Below are 21,732 nucleotides of genomic sequence, written 5' to 3'. Positions count from 1 at the left end.
ACAAACAAAAATTTAATACAACAAAACCAATACCCCTCAAAACCAAGAAAACAAAATAAAACCACACCCAAAAAGAAAAACAAAACAAAAACCAAACTATAACCAAATAAAAGCATATAAAAATTAATACCTTTCTCTTCCATGTTCATGATGCAAGAGTTAATGTGTACATTCCTCTATTAAAATAGCCTTTTGAAAGCTGGGCATGGCGGCGCTCACCTTAATCCCAGTACTCGGGTGGCACAGGCAGGTGGATCTCTATGAGTTCAAGGCCAGCCTTGAACTTCCAGGACAACCAGGGCTATTACATGGAGAAACCCTGTCTCAAAAAACCAAAACCAAAAACCTAAAATAGCCTCTTGACTTAGCTGTCCTTTTTTTCAACAGAACCATTTAATTTGGCACTAATTTTCAATTACTAAAAGATGTTATGGTTTCCTCATAATAATTTAAAATTGTTCCTGGATAACTGTAGAGGAATTGTAATTCACAACATGGCTGCTCTGGTAAGAGATCTCATCCAAAGACCTTCTTTAGATCTGTGTGATCTGGCTGGAATACAAACACATCTTTAATGCCAGGAGACAGAGGCAAGCAGATCTCTGAGTTCTAGTCAGTGCTGTTCAGGCAGTTCAGTTGAGTCAGCGATTTGAGAGGCAGTGCAGTGGAGTTGAGTTCGTGGCAGTTCAGTTCGTGGAGCTCAGAGGCAGTTTTATCAGGAGATTTTACAGAGACAGGTTAAAGAGAGAACAAGTTAGACACAGGTGAAGACAGAATAAGTCAGAGAATGAGAAGGAGCTAGAAGATTAGAACAGATTGCTAGAGTTAGTTTGAGGCCAAGCAGAGCAACTCAGTCAGAGGCCGATCTCAAAGCAGTTTGAATCAGTCAGCTTGGAGAGGAGTTGGAGCCAGGATAGCTGAGTTGAACCAGCCAGCCAGAGTTCAGAAAGAACTAGAAAGTGTGAGCTTATTCAGCAGTAAGTCTCAGAGGCTGAAAGCATTCTAGGCCTAGGTTAGATTGTACAGAGGCTAGAAGCTTCCAGGACTAGGCCTAGGTTAGCAGACAGGGCAGTACGCCTCTGAGATGACAAATATATCAGGCAAATAAAAGTTGCTTTTACGTATCATCCTCTTCAGAACCTGGAGTGCTCAAGTTTTGCCTAATGGTTCACTTACAGTGATCTAGTTGGCAAGGCCATGGGACCAGGCAGGCCCAGCTAAGGTAACCTGTCTTTCCCTGACATTTCTGTTTTTGCAGTTCCGCTTTGCCCAGGCTGCATAAGAGAGGCTAGCCCTGCATCTCTGTGAGACTCAAAGCTACACTTTCATTGTTTCCTGCTTCCAGCCGTTAACCAGCCTAAAACAAAGTGTCTCTTACTTTGCATTCCTTCAAAGTTGTACACTGTGCTGAAATGTCTTGCTAGTTTTCTCATGTCCAGAGTGGCAGTCACAAGTACACAAGGGCTATTTGGCTTATGCATATAGCATGAGTCACATCTTTTACTGTGCTTTTGTTTGTTTGTTTGTTTGTTTAACACAAGGTCTCATGTAGTCTCGTCTAGGCCAGCCTTGAACTCAGTATGTAGCTGAGGTTGACCTCGAACTTCCGACTCTGCTGTATCTACCTCCCAGGTATTGGGCTTGCAACTGTGTGCCACAACGCCTGGATTCTGTGCTGCTAGAGACAGAAGCCAGAGCTCTGTGCGTCTGGGCAAGCATTCTACCAACTAAGCCATACCCCCAGCCCATCTCCGGCTGCTTAGTGTGCCTCTGCAGAGACAGCAGACATGCAGTGGATAGGGGAGGTGGGCAGACACCCTTAGGGGACAGTGATTACATCTGTCAGATGGCAGACTTCTCATGCTTCACACCTGGCAGGAACCGTGCGGTGGCCGCAGCACAGCTGGCTCGCTGAGCAGAGGGGCCAGAAGAGCTAAGACCTCTCTCCGCCCTCCTGTGAGGTGCTCTCCCTTCTCAAATGGCCCCATACCTCAGAGACTTCCCTCTGTGCTGCTTTCTTGGTCATCTCTCTCTCTCCCCGAGGCAACCTGCTCTCTCAGAGCTTCAGTGCACTCCGCGTGTTACCCTGCTTCTACTTTGCATTCCTCAGTAATCTGCTCTCTGTTTTGAAGGAAACACAATACACTCACTTTAAAAATCATCTTAAGAGTCAAGACAGGTTTTCAGGAGAATGTGAACCCTCTGGAAGGCAGGTGGTTTACAAAGGAGCAGCACACCGAGCCTCAGCTCAACCCCACCAGCAGAGCTCAGAACCAAGAAAAAGGAGGTGCAAATCCAGACTCCACTCTCTATGAAGGGAGTCCACCAAAAGTGGAAAAAGCATTCGGAAGTAGCAGAGGGTATAACCACACTGCCTGGCTCTGTCATGTTTGATGTTAGCTAGCTCTTCTCTAAGCTTAAACTAATTATATTGTTTCCTTTTCTTTGAAGTGAGAGCCTTTCATGTTTGGGTTCACTGGTCCAGATCCATGATGAGGCTTCTGAGGATGCTGACAGGCCCTGAAATGATAAGCGGAACGTGTATGGTGTCTATAGCTTCTGATTCTCTCAAGGAAGGACCATGAGAAGCTAACAGATGGACTTAGTCAGTGACTCCTCCCCTCAGCATGTGACCCTTGTTCCCAGTGTTTCTTGGAGTAGGTGGCCACCTTGCCTGCAATCCTTCCCTACTGAGCATCTCTTCTGTGTGTTTGGACATGGATCCGTCCTCCCTACATGCCTCAGGAGAAGCCTCTGCTAAGGGATTCCGTTTTCCACCTGGCTGGCGTGATGATGAGACCTGACAGTCGGGAACTCACCTCCTGGCCCGCACAAGGTCCTAACAGGGAACTTTGCTGTTGTGTCATCTCAATGACCTGCTGATAACCTTTTCTTTCAAAAATGACATGTATTTATATATTTGCATGTGTGTGTGTGCATGTACACATGTGGTGTCAGAGGACAACCTGCAGGAATTGATTCTCAGGTCATCAGGATCCATGGAAAACCCTTTTTACCTGCTGAGCCGTCTATCTCACTACCCCCTGGTAACTTCCTAATGATATCACATAAAGGGATGGGACAGTCTGAAGTCACTGATGAAATAATTATTCTCATCACATCCCCACACTCCTCCTACACTATACTCATCTCAAAATATGAAAACTATTAAATAGTATGATATTTTGATTTTCTACTTTGCTTGTTATATGACTAAGATTATCAGCTTCAGTCTGCCACTGCCGCTGCTTAAACCCAAATCCTAGTTCCAACAGGATGGCGTCTGATCTTGGGTAGGAATGCCATGTTTCTATCCCATTTCCTTATCTTTAAGTGGGAATAATGACAGTATCCACCACCAAATTATCTTAGTTGGCATTAAGGATTAGCATAATGCCCAGTGTACAGTACATAGTAAATGACAGCCACTATCAGGCATCATTGAGTTCTCAAATTCAAATCCTAACCAGAATGATTTCAAACTTAAGTTGTACTTAATTTAACTTTAAAACTTATTTAAAAAATTTAAAATTATATTTATTTAATAAATGCATGTGTATGTGTGTGAGAGAGAGGAGAGAGAAGAGGGAGGGAGGAGGGAGAGAGAGAGAGAGGAGGGGGGGAGAGAGAGGGAGAGGGAGGGGGTAGGTGGAGGCCAGAGTACAATTTGCAGTGTTCCAGTCTCCTCTTCTACCGTGTGGTCCTAAGGACTGAACCCAGGTTGTCAAGCTTGGCACAAGAGCCTTTATCTGTTGAGCCATCTCACCAGTCCGTAACTTAATTTTCAGTGTAATTCTTCCCTTCAGGCTTCCATTTCTGCTGCCACTCGTGTAACTATGAGCCTCTTCTCATAGGAGGACACTCAATGTGGTATCTATTCAAACAGAGGTTTGCATGCACAGTACAGTGCTGTTAATTATGGGCCTCCTGGAATAAAGGCCTTTTAAACTTATTCATCCCATTCTTGTTTTCTTCTGAGGAGACCAACAGACCGTCCACCATTAGTTCCTGAAACAGTTTTCCAGTTTCAGTGCGCTATGCTCGCCTAACCTCAGACTCAGTGGCAAGTCTTCCACGATTGATTTCCTCCGATTTCAGTGGCCTCGTCTGTACTCTCTGCTCAGAGTCCAGCTCTCACCACAGGCCCACGAAGGAAGCAGCAGAAATGGTTTCTTTCACACCGAGCCCAGAGCTTTCATCCTTTCACTGTCTGCCTGCCTTTCTTCAGCAGCCAAGTTTTGCTTTTATATGATCAGGACTTTTCCAGATCTAGAAGATTCTTATTCTGTATAATCTTCTAGGGCTACTGAGGTGAGCCATCTATGGATGCTCCTTCTCTGGCCTCCTCCTCCTCCTTGAAATAGTGCCATGCTCTGACCTCTCCGTTCTACCCGTGCTTTCCCATGGAAGACAGTGCACCTCAGCAAACTAGCTCTCATCTTTGTAAAGATGAATTCCATCCCGTGACTTCTTTTTAGAAGTAGATCTGCATTTCTAATTCTCATAATTTCGCCTCAAAACCAACGAGTCTAGAACAATCTCCCATGCTGTATCTTTTTTCCTAAATGTGTACCCAGATTAGTACACATTTGTACAACATCGAGAGGTTGGCAAGTTTCAACTGAGGTAGGACTAGTCTTTGATGAAAATATGAGCTATAAGTTATCTGTAAAGACAGACTCTGAAGCAAGTGCTGCAGGGAGGCCTACGAGTCTCACTTAGTCTTTCACTGGCATTGGCCTTGCAATAATCATTTTAGCAATAGTGATAGGGATTATACTTTATGTTTTTTAATTGAAAATAGATTTTTTTCATACAATATATTCTCATTATGGTTCCTGTCCCTCAATTCCTTCCCCACCAGTGTACTTCCCCACCCACCCAAACACACATCTTTTCTTGTGCTCTTAGTAGAAAATGAACAGGCATTAAAAAAAAAACCAAGAAAAATAATTGTAAAGTAAGATAAAATAAACCAACCTGAATAAGACAAGACAAACAAATGAATAGAAAAGCAAAGAGTGCCTGAAGAATTTTTAGGATACTCAGGGTTAAGAACACCTTACTAGGTAAACTTAAACAATTAGTATCTGACTTTTGTGTGTTTCTAAATGAGTCTGCCAGCCACTGTTTAGCCAATACTGCACAGCCTTGTGGCAGTACCGTTTGACTGGGGAGTAAAATTCACACAGGTTATATACATAAAAGGTGCCGTCTCTGCCTCAGCTTCTGCCCCGGCCATGCACAATGTGTACAATCAGTGACAAGAAATTATATGTGTTTCCCTGAGCATAAACTTTCATAGACTGATATTAGTGTCTAAGTTATACTTACTGACATGTTTGTAACAAAACCTTTATGGTTTGATATGACCCATTTTAGAAAAGAACCTAAAAATGACAAATAGCTTATTACCTGCTTAGCTGTAGTTGCTCTGTTCCTGGATGAGTGACACCCACTCAGACTACTGTGAGTCCTTACTCAAATCTCTATTTAGTTTCCTTAGTTTTTATTTACATATGTGTGCATGTGTGCTCCTGCTGTGTGTCCATGTCAGAGGACAACTCTCAGGAGCTGGTTCTCCCACTGCCTTGTAGACCTGGGTACTGAGCCCAGGCCATCAGGCTCACTTCCGTGTCTCCACCCATGAGCCATCTCTCTCAGCCTTATTTCGCTTTTCTTGAGATCGGCTCTCACTATGAAGCCCAGGCTGGCTTCTGGCTCACGCTTTTCCTGTCTCAGCCTTAGGTGCCGAAACTGTCAGCATGTGCCTCCACACTTGGCTCAGTAGGGCTGTAAGAGGATAGCTTAAGCCTGGAAGAAACATGTGTCCCTTGTGGTAGTTTTGGGTTAACTTCACATAAGGATAATGGGGGAGGAAGAACTGAGAAGGAGACTCACATAGGCATGCTCCGGCCAGCTATTGCCTGTCGCTGTTCAGCGGTGCCTTGGTGCTGCCATGACTGAGCTGGGTGCACCAGCTCAAGAAAGAGGAAGTCTTCCCTAGCTTCTCCGAATGATCCACTTCCTCCTCCAGAGGCCTTCCCAATTTCACTGGGAATAGACTGCCCTTACTTGAAGGCTTCCAGACACTGCCGCTCAAGTTCTTTGCTTTCCAGTTTTTCTTGGATGTGATCTAGCTGAGACTGCAGATGGCCATTTGTCTGGAGCGCTTGACCCAGGCTCATGGCCAATTTCCTGTTGCCTTCTCTAGCTATATCTAGAGACTTCTGTAGCAGCTCCATCTGAAAGAGAGAAGAGTGCCTGTGAGTCCAGGGTGGCCACTACAACAGTCTTTACTCCTTACACTCTGTAAGCGGCACCGAAATTATCAGTTGGAACTAGAAAAAAAACCACTGTAGGTAAAATAAAACACACACACACACACACACACACACACACACACACACCACCACCACCACCACCAGCACCACCAGCACCACCAGCAACAACAACAACTTATAATGCACACTGCTTGAGAGATTCTCAGAAGGCAATTCCATCTGAGATAAAGCGCTTGGAGAGCAGAGCTGGCTTACATTACCTTGATTTTCAAGAGCCCCTCCAGATAAACTGGTCTCTTACTGATTCTATCACCGACTGGTCTCTTTCTCTAAGAGACTGAGAACTGGCAACTACTCCTTGCATATTCTACCCAAACCAGGCTTCTTTAGGGCCACTGAGATGGCTCAGAGGGAAAGGCACCTGCCACCCAGCTTGGTGGCTTGAGTTTAATGACCTGTACCCACAGGAGAAAATGGAGCCCTACAGGTTGCCATATGACCTCCACACATGTGCCATGGCACACGAGTGCTCATGCATGTGTGGTACAAGTCTTCTCATTAACAGGGTCACCAGCTACCTCTGAGATTATAGGTTGTTTTCTAAGGATTTAACTCCTGGAATAACCTGTGTATTAATACATGAGAATATATAATGGAAATATAAGACAAAAATCAGTCAAAACTATGCAGTTTATTTCATATTTACTATACATAAGTATGCTACTGTCCAGGATTCTTAATGGAATGAAAAGGAACTTTCTCTACTTCATTTCATTTTTCTAAAAACTAATGTGACAATAAACTGAACACGTCGGTGTTGCCAGCTCTGAGCCTGGCCTCTAGCGCTGCTGTGCTGCCGGCTCTGAGCCTGGCCTCTACCTCGCTGTTGTGCTGGGCCTCCACAACCAGCATCCTGGCCTGCCACTGGTCCACTTCTGCTTCAAGCTTCTGTACTATTTGTTGATTTAGAGACCTAAAATTAGAAGCATAAGAGACGACTGTAAGGAAGGGCGCAGGAATGATGACACACCTTTCATTGGGGAGCTCGGACGGCACTATTAGTAGCTGCATATGCTCAAAACACCAGAGAGGCGACAGGTAACAATCATAGCTCCATCTTGGGGGCAGGGAAGGAAGGCTCCTAAGGAGTTAAAAATCCTGACCATGTATCAGGCTATGAGCTTGCACTTTGACTGACCTCTGGAGTGCCAGTTTAGTATATGGTTTTACCTGTTTGGGAAGGGCTGGCCTGCTGTTGAGATTTTTTTGCTTCTAAATATAATAACTACTTTGAAATGTATTGTGACCAGTAAATGATATTTTATATAGTATTTTTTGCCTTTTTAAAATTTAAGGTACAATGTAACACTTTCATAATATGCAAAGATAAAGATAAGCACATGAAGAAAATACTATTCACTTGCTTTCTCATAACATAGACAATATAAACTTATAGCACACATAATATATTCAGAGGCACTATCAGCCTCAGAGCATTTTTATTAGCACAAAAGAAATATTAAATGTATTTTTCTTTATTTTTAATTATTGCTTTTCATTTTATGTAATTTTGAAACATTCAATGAAGTTCACTAATAAAACACAGCTAAAAGTATTTCTCAGGCTGATTAATCTAAAATAATTATTAACCTTGACATTAGGCTTGAATGGTGCAGAAAGTATCAAGGCTAAAAAAAATCCATGATCTTCAAGGACGCTTTTTCCTTCATGTCACACTAGCATGGGCAACTTTTTTGGTTTTTTATTTAAGACAGGGCTTCACTGTGTAGCCCTGGCTGTCCTGGAACTCACTATGTAGACCAGGCTGGCCTCAAATTCACAGGTATCCACTTGCCTCTGCCACCGGAGTGCTAGGATTAAAGTCGCGCGCCACCACACCAGACTTGCCACTTGGACTTTAGAAAGCTTTCTAGCTGCATGCTTGGTCCCTAACCTGTTAGCTCTTTAAACACCATTTTAATAGTTTTTTCAAAATAAATGGTACTCAAGAGACTTCATGTTCTCCCTTGACATGGCCAAAACATAAATGCGGTACCTTTCCTTCTTGAGGCTGGCAATCTCCCAATCCCTCCGGCCGTGCTCTCCCTGGGTTTTCTCCAGAGCTCCCTGTATCTTACTGTGAGAGGACAGCACACTTTCCAGCATGACTGTAACTTTGCAGCTGTCTTCTTTAGCCTCTGCTAATGGTCGCTGAAAGTTTCCCACTCAGAGGAAAATGAAACAAGGCAGAAAAGGGGAAAGCACATTTCACTTTTGTTTCTTAAGTTACTGTGCTTTGAGAAAAAGAAAAGCAGTCCTTGGGAAATGGGGCTGCTCCCTGACTAGTGCCGTTGCACAGCGCACAGTTAAGAGAACACACTGGGGCCAACAACATCTTTGGTTCAGAGGAGATCTTGGGAAAGTATGCTCAGCTGTCTTCTGATGGGCTCAGAAAAGGCCATGTCTGAAATTATCTGAGGATAAAAGACTGGAGGAAAACATGAAGCTGCTAACAAATGATGTGTCACACACACACACACACACACACACACACACACATATATATATATATATATGGGGGTTGAGGTATGGATAGAAGAAGAGATAAAAATATGGCACACATACATAATGGATTATTATTCAGACACAAGAATAATAGAACTCTGTCATTTGTAGCAACATGATGGAAGTGGCAGACATTGGTTGAACTGAAATAACTCAGGCATAGAAAGATACATATTGTATATGATCACTGAAATGTGGGAGCTAAAACCTGACGTCAAAGAAGGAGAACATAGTGGCTGCTTGAGCCCAGGAAAGCTGGTAGAGGACGGACGTGGGTGGTTAACCAGTTCAGTGATGCTTCAGGATAGGAGGAAACTCCTAATGGTTCTTAAACCGTGCAAACACAGACGCAGGAAGAGTAGGACTATGGGAGCTAACCGTTTGTTTACCACTTTAGAAAATGTGAGCAATTCTGGACTAAGAAGGAGATAAGAAACTGAGGCAGGGAGACTGGCAAATAAGACAGGTCAGGACAGCAGAGGACAGCTCTAGTCCAAAGAGATAAAGATGGGACCAGGAGGGGAGCCAAAGGGAGTGAGACAGCAGGGGAAAGTGCAGGAGACAGAACACTGCCGACTGGAGAGGAGCAAGCAATGCCTGCCTTCAGTCTGGCTGTCTGGTGAGGCAGGGGAATCAGAAGCCTTGTCCAAAAGGTGAGGCGGAGGCAGCAGGCCCTGTTGAGACGAAAGGATCCGCTAACCACTGGACGAGCCTCCAGGCCATTGAGACCTCTGGTGAGATAGCCGTGGTCTCCGTTCTGCTCCTCTCTGTTGGAACACAGTCCAAGGATGGAGTCACGTGAGGGGAATGCTGAGTGCTTTGTGAGAAAACTGCAAGAAAAACAAGACAAGAGTCTGGTGACCTCGGCTTCTTCAACAACACAGACTTGTTCCTGGAATGGGATTTCATGCCGCTCCCTGGTATGGTGGATAAGAGTGAGTTCACTTCAGCTGTTGTTATCCATGTGCCTCTGCAGCAAAACAGGTTTCGCCACGCACAGCCTGTCCTTGTGGTTGAGCACCTTAATACACGTGATTTTTCTAAACTGTCAGGGTGTAAGTTGTCTGACGCTTTGAATAAAGTGGGCTGTTTCATGGGACTGGAGTCCACCTGACTTTTAAGCTCTGCTCTCCCAGGCTAACACCACCCGCTGGAGCTATAAACAACCCCCCAAACCTCACAGCAGTGGCTAGGTGTCACCTAGAGGAGGAACTACCTTTAAGACTGTGCCGCCCTCAGAGCCTAATAAAAGGAGTCCTCAGAAGCCAAGCAGCCTCAAGAGGAGTTGAAGTATGGCAGGCCCCACCTGGGCGGTGGAGGGTTCAGTGAACGGGAGTACTGCCCTTCGTTCCTGGGACCTCAGTCTATCGCCCCAAAATAAATGAAGAGTCGCGCAGCCCTGGGCTTGGTGTAAGCAGGTGACTTCGTCTTCTGAAGGCATCTGTCTGTAGGGCTCACCTTTGGTAGCACTGACTGCTCTGCACACCACCAGAGTACTACACTTCAGCCCCTGGCTGCCGTTTTAGGGGTTGGAAGCACAGAGCCTCACCCTCTTGTTCAGAGCTCTGCTTTGCTTGCTTGGCACACCCTGGAGCACACTCGGGGTGGCCCTCTGACAAGAACACTAGGCACCAGTGAACCAAGGAATCCGATTATATGGGAATCTGCTGGGACAAGACTCCACGCTAACGGTGGTCAGCACAGGCTCTGGTCCACAGGGGAGGGACAGTCCTAAAGACACCACCATGTGACATCTGACTAGTCCTAAACAGTGGGAAAGACAAACTTTACCTGTTTCTTTCTACTTGACAGTTTTATAGGACACAGAAAGAAGCTGATCCAGGACTTCATCTTTTTTCTGCCACGTGTATTCTCTATTTAGAAAAACATTTTTAGTAGTATTTTCCACTTTGCTTTGCTTTTTAAAATTACTATTGTTGTTGTGGTTGTTGTGTGTGTTGTGATGTGCAGTGTGTGATGTATGGCTGTGTGCGCCACAGCACACTTGTCGAGAGGTCAAGCGGACAGCTTTGTTGAAACAACTCTCTTCTTCCCCCCTTACCAAGGGCTCCAGGGATGAAACTCAGATCATCGAGCTGTGTGGTAAGTGCCTTTACTACCAAGCATCTTCCTTACTGCATTTATTTATTATTTCTACTTTTACCATAAATAATTTTAGCTTTATAGTATTATGCTTACAATACTCAGATTATTTTGCATTCCCATCTTAGTAGTAGCACATCAGGGTTCGATGTGTGTCCGTGTCTTGTTCAGTTTAGAGTTGTTGCTGGCACGGTGGGTGCTGCTCCGAGTGGTCCTTGGAACTGAGAATAGGCTTACTAAGAAGAGTCAAAGTGACATAGGAGCAGATATTGCACCTGAGATGCAGACATTGCTACACAGGAGCACAAGAGACATTTAAAAGGAGCGAGAGACCTACAAAGACCACGGTAAAGCACATCCGAAGAGACTGACAGGGTTTAAAGGCCAAAGCAAGAATCCAAAGTCTGCTTTAAAAATAACAACTTCAAAGAAAAAACAAACATATGAAAGAAGTGAATCCATTCAGAAAATATTAAAAAGTCAGTAAGCCAGCAATATGGTTGAGAAATACAGCAAGGAAATTGATATTTGGAAAAATAAAAAGAATGTTAAAATGAAAAACTCAAAAGCACAAGCAGTAGATTTGACCAACAATTGGAAGATTATTAGTGGGCTGGAGGAGAACTCGGTGAATAAGCATCCATGATGCAAGCATAAGAACCAGAGCTTCAATTCCCATCATCCATGTAGATGCCAGGTGTGGCTATACATGTGTCTGCATTGGCAGGTGGAGACAAGCAGACCCTGGCCGACACCACAGCTGAAAGGGAGAACTTCAAGTTCACACAGAGAGCTCGCCTCAGGGAATGAAGGAGGGAGTAACAGAGATGCTCGATGGCCTTCTCTGGCTTCTGCGTGTGCGTGCACGAGCTTTTCTATTTCATTTAGTTTTCTTGTGACATTTTTCTTATTGTTTAATTTTCATTTTCTGTATTCTTTGAGAGAGAGAGAGAGAGAGAGAGAGAGAGAGAGAGAGAGAGAGAGAGAGAGAATAAAGTAATTAGGTATGGAGAGGTGTGGAGGATCTTGGAGAAGTTGGGGGAGGGTAAAGACATGATTAACATATATTGTATGAAATAAAATTTTAAATAAAAATAAAAATGTAGTCTAAGATTTTCCCCAAATTAAAGAAATAATAAATATAAAAATTGTATCTGAAATGTTCCAAATCTAGGGAAACGAATAATCAAGCACAAAGAGGCATCATAAGAGAACCACCTTCCCCATGACACATTACAGTCAGCACACCAAAAGCACAAAGCAAAACATATTAAAAGTTGTAACACAAAACAGTAACTCATTACAGAAGTAAACACAAAAGGATAAAATCAGACCCCTCAACAGAAATCCCAAACCTTGGAAAGCATCAAATGATGTAGGTCAGTCCTTCAAAGTATGTAACTGCCAACCAAGCTTGCTATATCCAATAAAGCTATATTTTAAAATTGATGGAGAAAATAAAGATATTCCAAGACAAGATCAAAGTAAAAAAAAATTCATAGCCAGCACACCAGCAATACAAACAATATCTAAACAAATTCTTAACATAAAAGATTTGGGGAAAAAAGGTTACAATCATGATAGCAAAGGAAAGAATAAATAAGAGCAATAAACAAAGATGAAGTAGAAAAGAATCAGCTGTGTCTAATCAGTAAGCCAGAAACACCCTAAACTGGACAGGGAAGAAAGAGAATAAATAATAATCAAGGCAACTAGGAAAGCAACCAACAAAAATCAAAGGAATTAGTAAGCATCTCAAAAATAAATAAAAATGAATGTGTTGTCACTCTAAAATTTGTGGCCAACTGATTAAATAAGAGTTTAAGTGCAAGTACATTTTGTAAATAACAAACATCTACTGAGAAAGATACATATAGACTGAAAGTAGAACAATGGAAGTCAACACACCAACAAATAAAAGCTAAGCTATTCATATATAAAGTAGAATTCAGGCTAAAAAAGAAGAAGGCCATGATGTATCGATACAGGAACCAATCCATCAAGAAGATCTGACAATTATAAATGTACATGTATCAAACATTGGAGCAGTCAATTTCATAAAACAAACACTACTGAACATATAGGGGCAGATAGATCTAGACTTTAATATCTCACTTTCATCAATATACAGATCATGTAGACTGAAATAAAAATTAAATCAGAGTTAAAATGAACTACAAATCCAACACACTTAGCCAATGTATACAGAACAGTCCATTTATCAGTGATAGAAAGCAAATTGGTCTTGGCAGCTGTAGCATAGCTTCTACTGGAGAGATACGTGCAAATATCCATTCATTCCAGATAGGAAACCAATGGGAAACCAGAATGATTATTCTACTTAACACAGTCCAACTTGGAACCACTGAGTTTAGTGGGCTTATAAAGACAGGGGTAGGGGGCTGGAGAGATGGCTCAGTGGTTAAGAGCACTGACTGCTCCTCCAAAGGTCCTGAGTTCAATTCCCAGCAACCACATGGTGGCTCATAAACATCTGTAATGTGATATGGCGCTCTCTTCTGGCTTGCAGAAGTACATGCAAGCACAGCACTGTATACATAATAATAAATAAATCTTAAAAAAAAAAAGACAGGGGTTGGGTGTTACTTTTAGGTGTATGGATGACTCAGAACATCTGTGTCACTGCAGAGTCCTACCCTGGCATGGTAGTAACCCCACTGAGGGAGCACCAGAGTTCTGTCTTCAAATAATCCTCCACCTCCCACGTACTCTAGTCTAGACCTTTCCAAGATCACATGCCATTGGGAATCAGAAGGAGTAATGGCTGCGTTAGGAGGCCTGGGTCTTATGATTCTCCCCCTCCCTCTTCTACAGGAGAATATCAACAGCCCCATTACCACTGTTCCCACAGAGCCAGCTGCCACTGTGTTTTTCTGCTCACTTCATTGCTACTGACTACTAGGAAAAGGTGTCTTTGTTCCAGAATGGGGACGGGATAGTCATATCATGTGCCAAGGAAAAAAACTGGGCTCTAATAGGATCCTATGCAACCATTGCCAAAAATCGGTAAAGTTTTAGGTGATAAAGCAAATCTTAACAGAAACAAAAATATCAAGATTATTTTTGTATCTTAGCAGATCATACTAGAATAAAACTAGACGCCAATAGCTGCAGAAGTTCCAGAAACTTCAAATATATTTGAGCAATTACTCTTGAACAACCAATGGCTCATTAAAGAAATCAGGGAGGAAATTTTTTTAAACACTAGAATCAAATGAAATGAAAAGACAACCTATCTGGATCTTTGGGATACAGTTAAAACAGCCTTTATACATGAACTTTTTTGTTACAATAAATTGTATCGATTGGTTTGGCCTAGGAAGCCAATAACTGACACAAAGTCTGAAATGTACTTTAAAGCTGCAAGCACTATGCCGGGCCAAATCTAAGCTGATGCTAATCTACTTGTAAGCTAAAATAAACTACTCTAACCCTCTAGCATACATATATCCCAAGTGCTTGCCAATCTGGTGCTTGGAGGCTTCTTCCTCCTTTTCCCGTCAACTGTCAACTGTTTTCTCTCTCCCTGTCAATTGTCAATTCTTATAAAACAAAATAGTCAAGGCCAGAAGCAATGGATGGAAAGAAATAATAATGAATGAAACGGGACACTAAAATTAAAAAATGCAAAGTAATCAATGAAACAGATTTGGGGGTTGGCAAAAGATAAAATGTGCCATCCCTTAGTCAAAGGAGAGAAAATAGTGAAATTCATAAAATAAAGAATTAAAAGGAAGACATTACGACAAATATTAATAAAATCCTGAGTACTTTTAGGAAATATTTGGGGAATTTATATTTTAAAAAGCTGTATAAAAAAATCAGGGATAGGGATCCAAGATGGCTCACCAATCATGCACAGTCTCTGAACAGCAGAGATTGCAGAGCGACCAACAGGCTATGCTGTGGCTCCCCTACCCCAAGCTCCAGCATCTGTGTTTTCCAGCTGAGAGGACAGTCATGGCAAGGAAATGATCGGGTCCAACATTAAGTCACCTGGCTAATTCCAGGAAATGTTCCCAGGCTCCACGGTAGCTTGGTCTCAGCCTCTGGCCACAACCTCCAGCCACTCACATACTCTCATCATCCCATAGGGGGGATACCTTCCAGGCATTGGGGCATGAGGGTCCAACCTCAGATGTCCTGACTCCTGGGATCAATGGAAACAGCCACAGTTGCTGCTCCAAAGTGCAACCTTAGGGAGACCAGCCAGAACACCAGGCTCTCAGGTTCTCCAAAATGGTTGCACCCAGTGAGCACAATGTCTGAGCATAGTGTCTGGGCAGCTGGAGCTCATTAACCTGGGAGCAAGAAAGCCAGTAGCAGAGTGGCTGACTCCAGGATTTCCCCTGATAAGAGGAAGGCTTCCAGGCTCCAGAGGAGCCTAGTGGGTCCTGAGGATCATATATCTGAGAAGAGCCACAGACAATTCTCTGAGAACCACCCTCCAGTCAGAGACCACTAATCTGAGGAGGGCTCCTGCAAGAACATACAGCTTCCTGCCCAGGGCTCTTTCTATAGCCCCAAGAACTCCAGTGGGCACCAGGAACTACCAGACAATGCCAGAGACAACCAGATGGCTAAAGGCAGTGTAAAAACACAATCAACAAAAGCCAGAACAATATGACATCTCCAGAACCACGTTATCCAAGGGCAAGCAGCCCTGGATACCATAACACAATTGAAACACAAGAAAATGACCTTAGGGTCTGGAGAGATGGCTCAGAGGTTAAGAACATTGGCTGTTCTAACCATCTATAATGAGATCTGGTACCCTCTTCTGGCATATAGGCATATATGCAGGCAGAATATTCTATAAATAAATAAGAAAATTACTTTAAAGCTAATGAAGATGATAATGGCCTATAAGAGGAAACCTTACAGAAATAAATATACAGCCAAACAGATTGAAGTCTTAAAAGAAGAAATGAAAAATCACTCAAGGAAATAAAGAAAAATGCAAACAGGAGAAGGAAGTCAGTAAAAAGGTTCAAGATCTGAAGATGAAAATAGAAACAATTTTTAAAAAGCAGAAACTGAGGAAAGCCTGGAGATGAAGAACTTAGGGAAGAAAACAGGAAACACAGAGGTAAGCATTGCCAAGAGAATACAAGAGATGGAGAAAAGAATTTCAGGTGTAGAAAATGCAATCAAAGAAACTGATGCATCCATCAAAGAAAATGTTAAATCTAAAAAAAAAAAACCTGATACAAACTATCCAAGAAATCAAGGACACCATGAAAAGCTGAAACTTAGAATAATAGAAATAGAAGAAAGAAAATATTCCTAGCTCCAAGGCCCAGAAAATATTTTCAACAAAATCATAGAAGAAAATTTCCCCAACCAAAAGAAAGAAATGCCTATAAGCATACAAGAGGTCTACAAAACATCAAATAGATTAGACCAGAAAAGAAAATCCTCCTGCCACATAATAGTCAAAACACTAAATGTAAAAAGAAAAAATATTAAAAGCTGCAAGGGAAAAGGGTCAAGTAACATATAATGCTAAGCCTATCAGAATCACATCTGATTTCTCAGCAGAGACCATAATGCCAGAAGAGCATTGGCAGATATCTTGTAAACCCTAAGAGACCACAGATGCCAATCCAGATTATTATACCTAGAAAAATTTTCAATCACCATACATGGAAAACAAGATATTTCATAAGAGAACCAAATTTATACAATATATATGCACAAACCTAGCCCTACCGAAGATACTAGAAGGAAAACTCCAACCCAAGGAGGCTAATTACACCCAGGAAAACACAAGAAATAAATAGCTTGACGATAGCAAAACAAAAATTAGACAAGCACACAAACACATTATCACAACCAACATCAAAATAAAAGACCCTAAGAGTCACTGTCATTAATCTTTCTCAACATCAATGGTCTCAACTCTTCAATAAAGAGGCACAATCTAATAGAATGGATATGTAAGCAGGACACAACATTCTGCTGCATACAAAAACATACCTCAGCCTGAGAGTAAAAGGCTGGAAACAGAATTTCTAGGCAAGTGGAACAAAGAAGCATTCAAATATATAATAAAACAGACTTTCAACCAAAACTAATCAAAACATATGGGGAAGGACACTTCATACTCCTCTAAGTAAAAGTCAACCAATATGACTTCTCAGTTCTGAACATCTCTGCTTCAAAACAAGTGCATCTACATTTGTAAAAGAAACATTAATAAATCTTAAACTAATATCAATCCCCACATATCAACAGTGGGAGACTTCAATACCCCACTCTCACCAAAAGACTGGTTAACAAAAGAGAAACTGAACAGAAATAATGACACTAACTGATGCCATGAATCAAATGAATCTAGGAGACATCTATAGAACTTCGCACCCAAACACAAAATAATGTATCTTCTTCTCAGCACTTCATGGAACCTTCTCCAAAATCAACCATATAGTTAATGACAAAGCAAGTGTCAACAGATACAAGAAGATTGAAATAATCCTTTGTATCTTATCAGAACATGGACTAAAGCTGGACCTCAACACCAACAGAAATAACAAAAAGCCTACACATGCATAGAAACTGAACAACTCTCTACTCATTGACAACTGGGTCAGGGAATAAATAAAAAATTAGAGACTTCCTAAAATTCAATAAAAATGTAGACACAACTTACCCAAATTTATGGGACACAATGAAAAGCAATGCCAAGAGGAAAGTTCATAGCTGTAAGTGCCTTTCATAAAGAAATTGGAGACATCTTAGCTGGGTGTGGTGGTGCGCACTTTTAATCCCAGCACTTGGGAGGCAGAGGCTGGTGAATTGCTGTGAGGTCAAGGCCATCCTGGTCTACAAAGTGAGTCCAGGTCAGCCAAGGCTACACAGAGAAACCCTGTATTGAAAAACCAAACAACAACAACAAACAAACAAAAAACAAGAAAGAAAGAAATTGGAGGCATCTTGTACAAGCAACTTAACAACACACCTGTGAGCCCTAGGAAAAAAAATAAGCTGACACACTCAAAAGGAGTAGACAGCTGGAAATAACCAAACTTAGGGCGGAAATCAATAAATTATAAACAAAAAGAACAATTCAGAAAATCAATGAAACCAAGAGGTGTTCTTTGAGAAAATCAACAAGCTAGACAAACCCTTAGCCAAACTAAAAGGCAGAGAGACACTATGCAAATCAAGAAAATCAGAAATGAAAAGGGGACATAACAACTGACACAGAGGAAATCCAAACAATCAATAGGTCTTACTTCAATAGCTTATATGCCACAAAATTTGAAAATCTAATCGAAATGGACAATTATCTTAATAGATTCCATTTACCAAAGTTGAATCAAGATCAGGCAAACAAATTAAATAGTCTTATATCCCTTGGGGAAATAGAAGCAGTCATCAAAAGCATCAAAAGTCTCCCCCCTCCCCCACCCCCCACAAAAAAAGTCCAGAGTCCAACAGTTTCAGTGCAGAACTCTAACAGACCCCCAAAGAAGAGCTAATACCAATACTCTTCAAACTATCCCATAAAACAGAAACAGGAAGAATATTACCAAAATCATTCTATGAGACAACAGTCACCTTGATACCTAAACCACACAAAGGCCCAACAAAGAAAGAATTTCAGACCAATTTTCCTATAAACATTGATGCAAAAATACTCGATAAAATACTCACAAACCAAATCCAAGAAAACATAAAAATATCATCTACTATGACCAGGTAGGCTTCATCTAAGTCATGCAGGGGTGGTTCAATATATGGAAATCTATCAATGTAATCCACCATATAAACAAACTGAAAGAAAAAAACCCCACATGATTGTCTCCTTGGATGCTGAAAAAGCATTTAACACAATCCAACACCCATTCATGTTAAAAATCTTGGAGAGATCAGGGATACAAGGCACATACCTAAACATAGTAAAGGCAATATACAGCAAACCTATAGCTAACATTAAACTAAATTGAGAGAAACTTAAATCAATTCACTGAAATTAGGGACAAGGCTGCCCACTCTCTCCACATCTGTTCAATATAGTACTTGAAGTCCTAGCTAGAGCAATAAGACGACTAAAGGAGACCAAGGGGATATAAATTGAAAAAGAACAAGTCAAAGTATCACTATTTGCAGATGATTATGATAGAATACATAAGTGATCCCAAAAGTTCTACCAGGGAACACCTACATCTGATAAACACCTTCAGCAAAGTGGCTTGATACAAAGTCAACTAGCCATCCTGTATGCAAACAACAAATAGGCTGACAAAGAAATTGGGGAAACAACACCCTTCACAATAGCCACATATACATAAAACAAAAACAAAAGCAAAAAACCAAAATAAAACTTCTTGGTATAACTCTAACCAAGCAAGTGAAAGTCTTGTATGAAAAAAATTCCAAGTTGCTGAAGAAAGAAATTGAAGAAGATATCAGAAAATGGAAAGATCTCCCATGCCCATGAATCTATAGGACTAATATAGTAAAAATGATCATCTTACCAAAAGAAATCTACAGATTCAATGAAATTCCCATCAAAATACTAACACAATTCTTTATAGATCTTGAAAGAACAATTCTTAACTTTATATTAAAAAACCAAAAAACCCAGAGTAGCTAAAACAATCCTGTATAATAAGAGATCTTCTGGAGGTATCTGCATTCCTGATCTCAAGCTGTACCATAGAACAACAGTAATAAAACCTACATGGTACTGGTATAGAAACAGACTGGTGGGTCAATCGAATTGAATCAAAGGCCCAGAAATAAATCCACACACCCACTGACACTTGATTTTGGACAAAGAAACCCAAACTATACAATGGAAAAATGAAAGCATCTTCAACAAATGGTGCTGGTCTAACTGGGTGTCTACATGTAGAAAAATGCAAATAAGTCCATATTTATCACCCTGCACAAAGCTCAAGTCCAAGTGGATCAAAGAGCTCAACATAAAACCAGAAACACTAAATGCATTAGAAGAGAAAGTGGGGAACATCCTTGAACTCATTGGCACAGGAGACAACTTCCTGAACAGAACAGCAGCAGCTCAGGCTCTAAGGTCAACCATTAATAAATGGGACCACATGAAACTAATAAGGTTATGTAAAGCAAAGGGCACTACCAATAAAGCAAAATGATAGCATACAGACTGGGAAAAAAAGATCGTTACCAACCCTACATCCAACAGAGGGCTAATATCCAATATATATAAAGAGTTTAAGAAGTTACACACCAACAAACGAAATAATCCAATTAAAAATTGAAGTACAGAGACTCTCAACAGAAGAATATTGGCTGGCTGAGAAGCACCTAAAGGAATGCTCAATGTCCTTAGTCATCAGGGCAACGCAAATCAAAATGACTCTGAGATTCCATCTTACACCTATCGGAATGACTAAGATTAAAAATTCAAGTGACAGCACATGCTGGTGAGGATGTGGAGAAAGGGGAACACTCTTCCATTGCTGGTAGGAAATCAATCTGGTGCTTTCTCAGAAAATTGGGAACAGCTCTATCTCAAGATCCAGCTATACCACTCCTGGGCATATGCCCAAAAGATGCTCCACTATACATCAAGGACATTTGCTCAACCATGTTCATAGCAACCTTATTCGTAATAGCCAGAAACTGGAAACAACCTAGATGTCCCTCAGCAGAAGAATGGGTAAAGAAACCAGTACATTTACACAATGGAATATTACTCAGCTATTAAAAATAAAGAAATCATGAAAATTGCAGGCAAATGGATGGAACTAGAAAAGATCATCCTGAGTGAGGTAACCCAGACCCAGAAAGACATACATGGTATGTACTCACTTATAAGCAGATACTAGCAAAACATCAGACCTAGAACAATCCTGTACAATAAAAGATCTTCTGGAGGTATCTGCATCCCTGATCTCAAGTTGTACCATAGAACAACAGTAATAAAACCTACATGGCATTGGTACAGAAACAGACTGGTGCATCAATCACAGACCTAAAGAAGCTAAATAACAGGGAGGATGCTTACTTTTCATTTAGAAGGGCAGATAGAATAGACACTAGAAGCAGTTGAAGCGAGGGAACAGGACAGGAGCCCACATATATGTCCTCTGAAAGACTCACCCAGTAGGGGATTGAAGCAGATGCTGAGGCTCACGGCCAAACTTTGGGCAGAGTACAGGGAGTCTTCTTGAAGAGTAGGGGGATGGAAGGACCAGGAGGGGACAGGAGCTCCACAAGGAGACCAACAGAGCCAACAAATCTGGGCCCAGTGGGACCTGTGGAGACTGATGCACCAAACAAGGACCATATATAGAGAAGACCTGGCCCCCTGCTCAGATGTAGCCAATGGGCAGCTCAGCCTCTCCATGGGTCCCCTAGTAAGGGGAGCAAGGACTGTCTCTGCCATGGACTCTGTTGCCTGCTCTATGATCTCTTCTCCCTGACAGGGTGGCCTTACCAGGCCACAGAGGAAGAGGATGCAGGCAGTCCTGATGAGACTTCAGGTCAGTTGGTGGGAGAGGAGGGCTCCCCCTCTCAGAGGATTAGGGGAGGGGAATGGGGGAGAGGAATGGAGGGGGAGGCTGGGAGGAGATGAGGCTGCAGTTGGGATGTAAAGTGAATAAATTTAGTATATATAAAAAATAAATTGTTACATGCAAAAAAAGAAAAAAGGGATAAAAATGGATAAATTTCTTAAAACATACAAATTAATTCAACATGGTAGTTTTAAAAATCTCTAATGAACAGTGAGATTGAAGCAGCAATAGAGGCTCTCCCAGCGAGAGTT

The 21,732-nt window shown here is 41.7% G+C and overlaps 1 protein-coding gene across 1 annotated transcript in view; it reads right to left on the bottom strand.

Annotated features, from left to right (window-relative positions):
* Nucleotides 1-21,732, bottom strand: part of Ccdc150 (coiled-coil domain containing 150) — a 74,067-nt gene that overhangs the window by 6,626 nt on the left and 45,709 nt on the right. Inside the window, 5 exon segments of the mRNA XM_051154522.1 lie at nt 1,991-2,038; nt 2,040-2,121; nt 6,076-6,245; nt 7,164-7,257; nt 8,341-8,509. Coding sequence (XP_051010479.1) covers nt 1,991-2,038; nt 2,040-2,121; nt 6,076-6,245; nt 7,164-7,257; nt 8,341-8,509 — 563 coding nt within the window.

This window comes from Acomys russatus, chromosome 12 (assembly GCF_903995435.1).
Source record: "Acomys russatus chromosome 12, mAcoRus1.1, whole genome shotgun sequence".
Lineage (NCBI taxonomy): Eukaryota > Metazoa > Chordata > Mammalia > Rodentia > Muridae > Acomys > Acomys russatus.
Note: the sequence above shows the minus strand (reverse complement) of the source record. Positions and strands in the feature narration are given on the sequence as shown.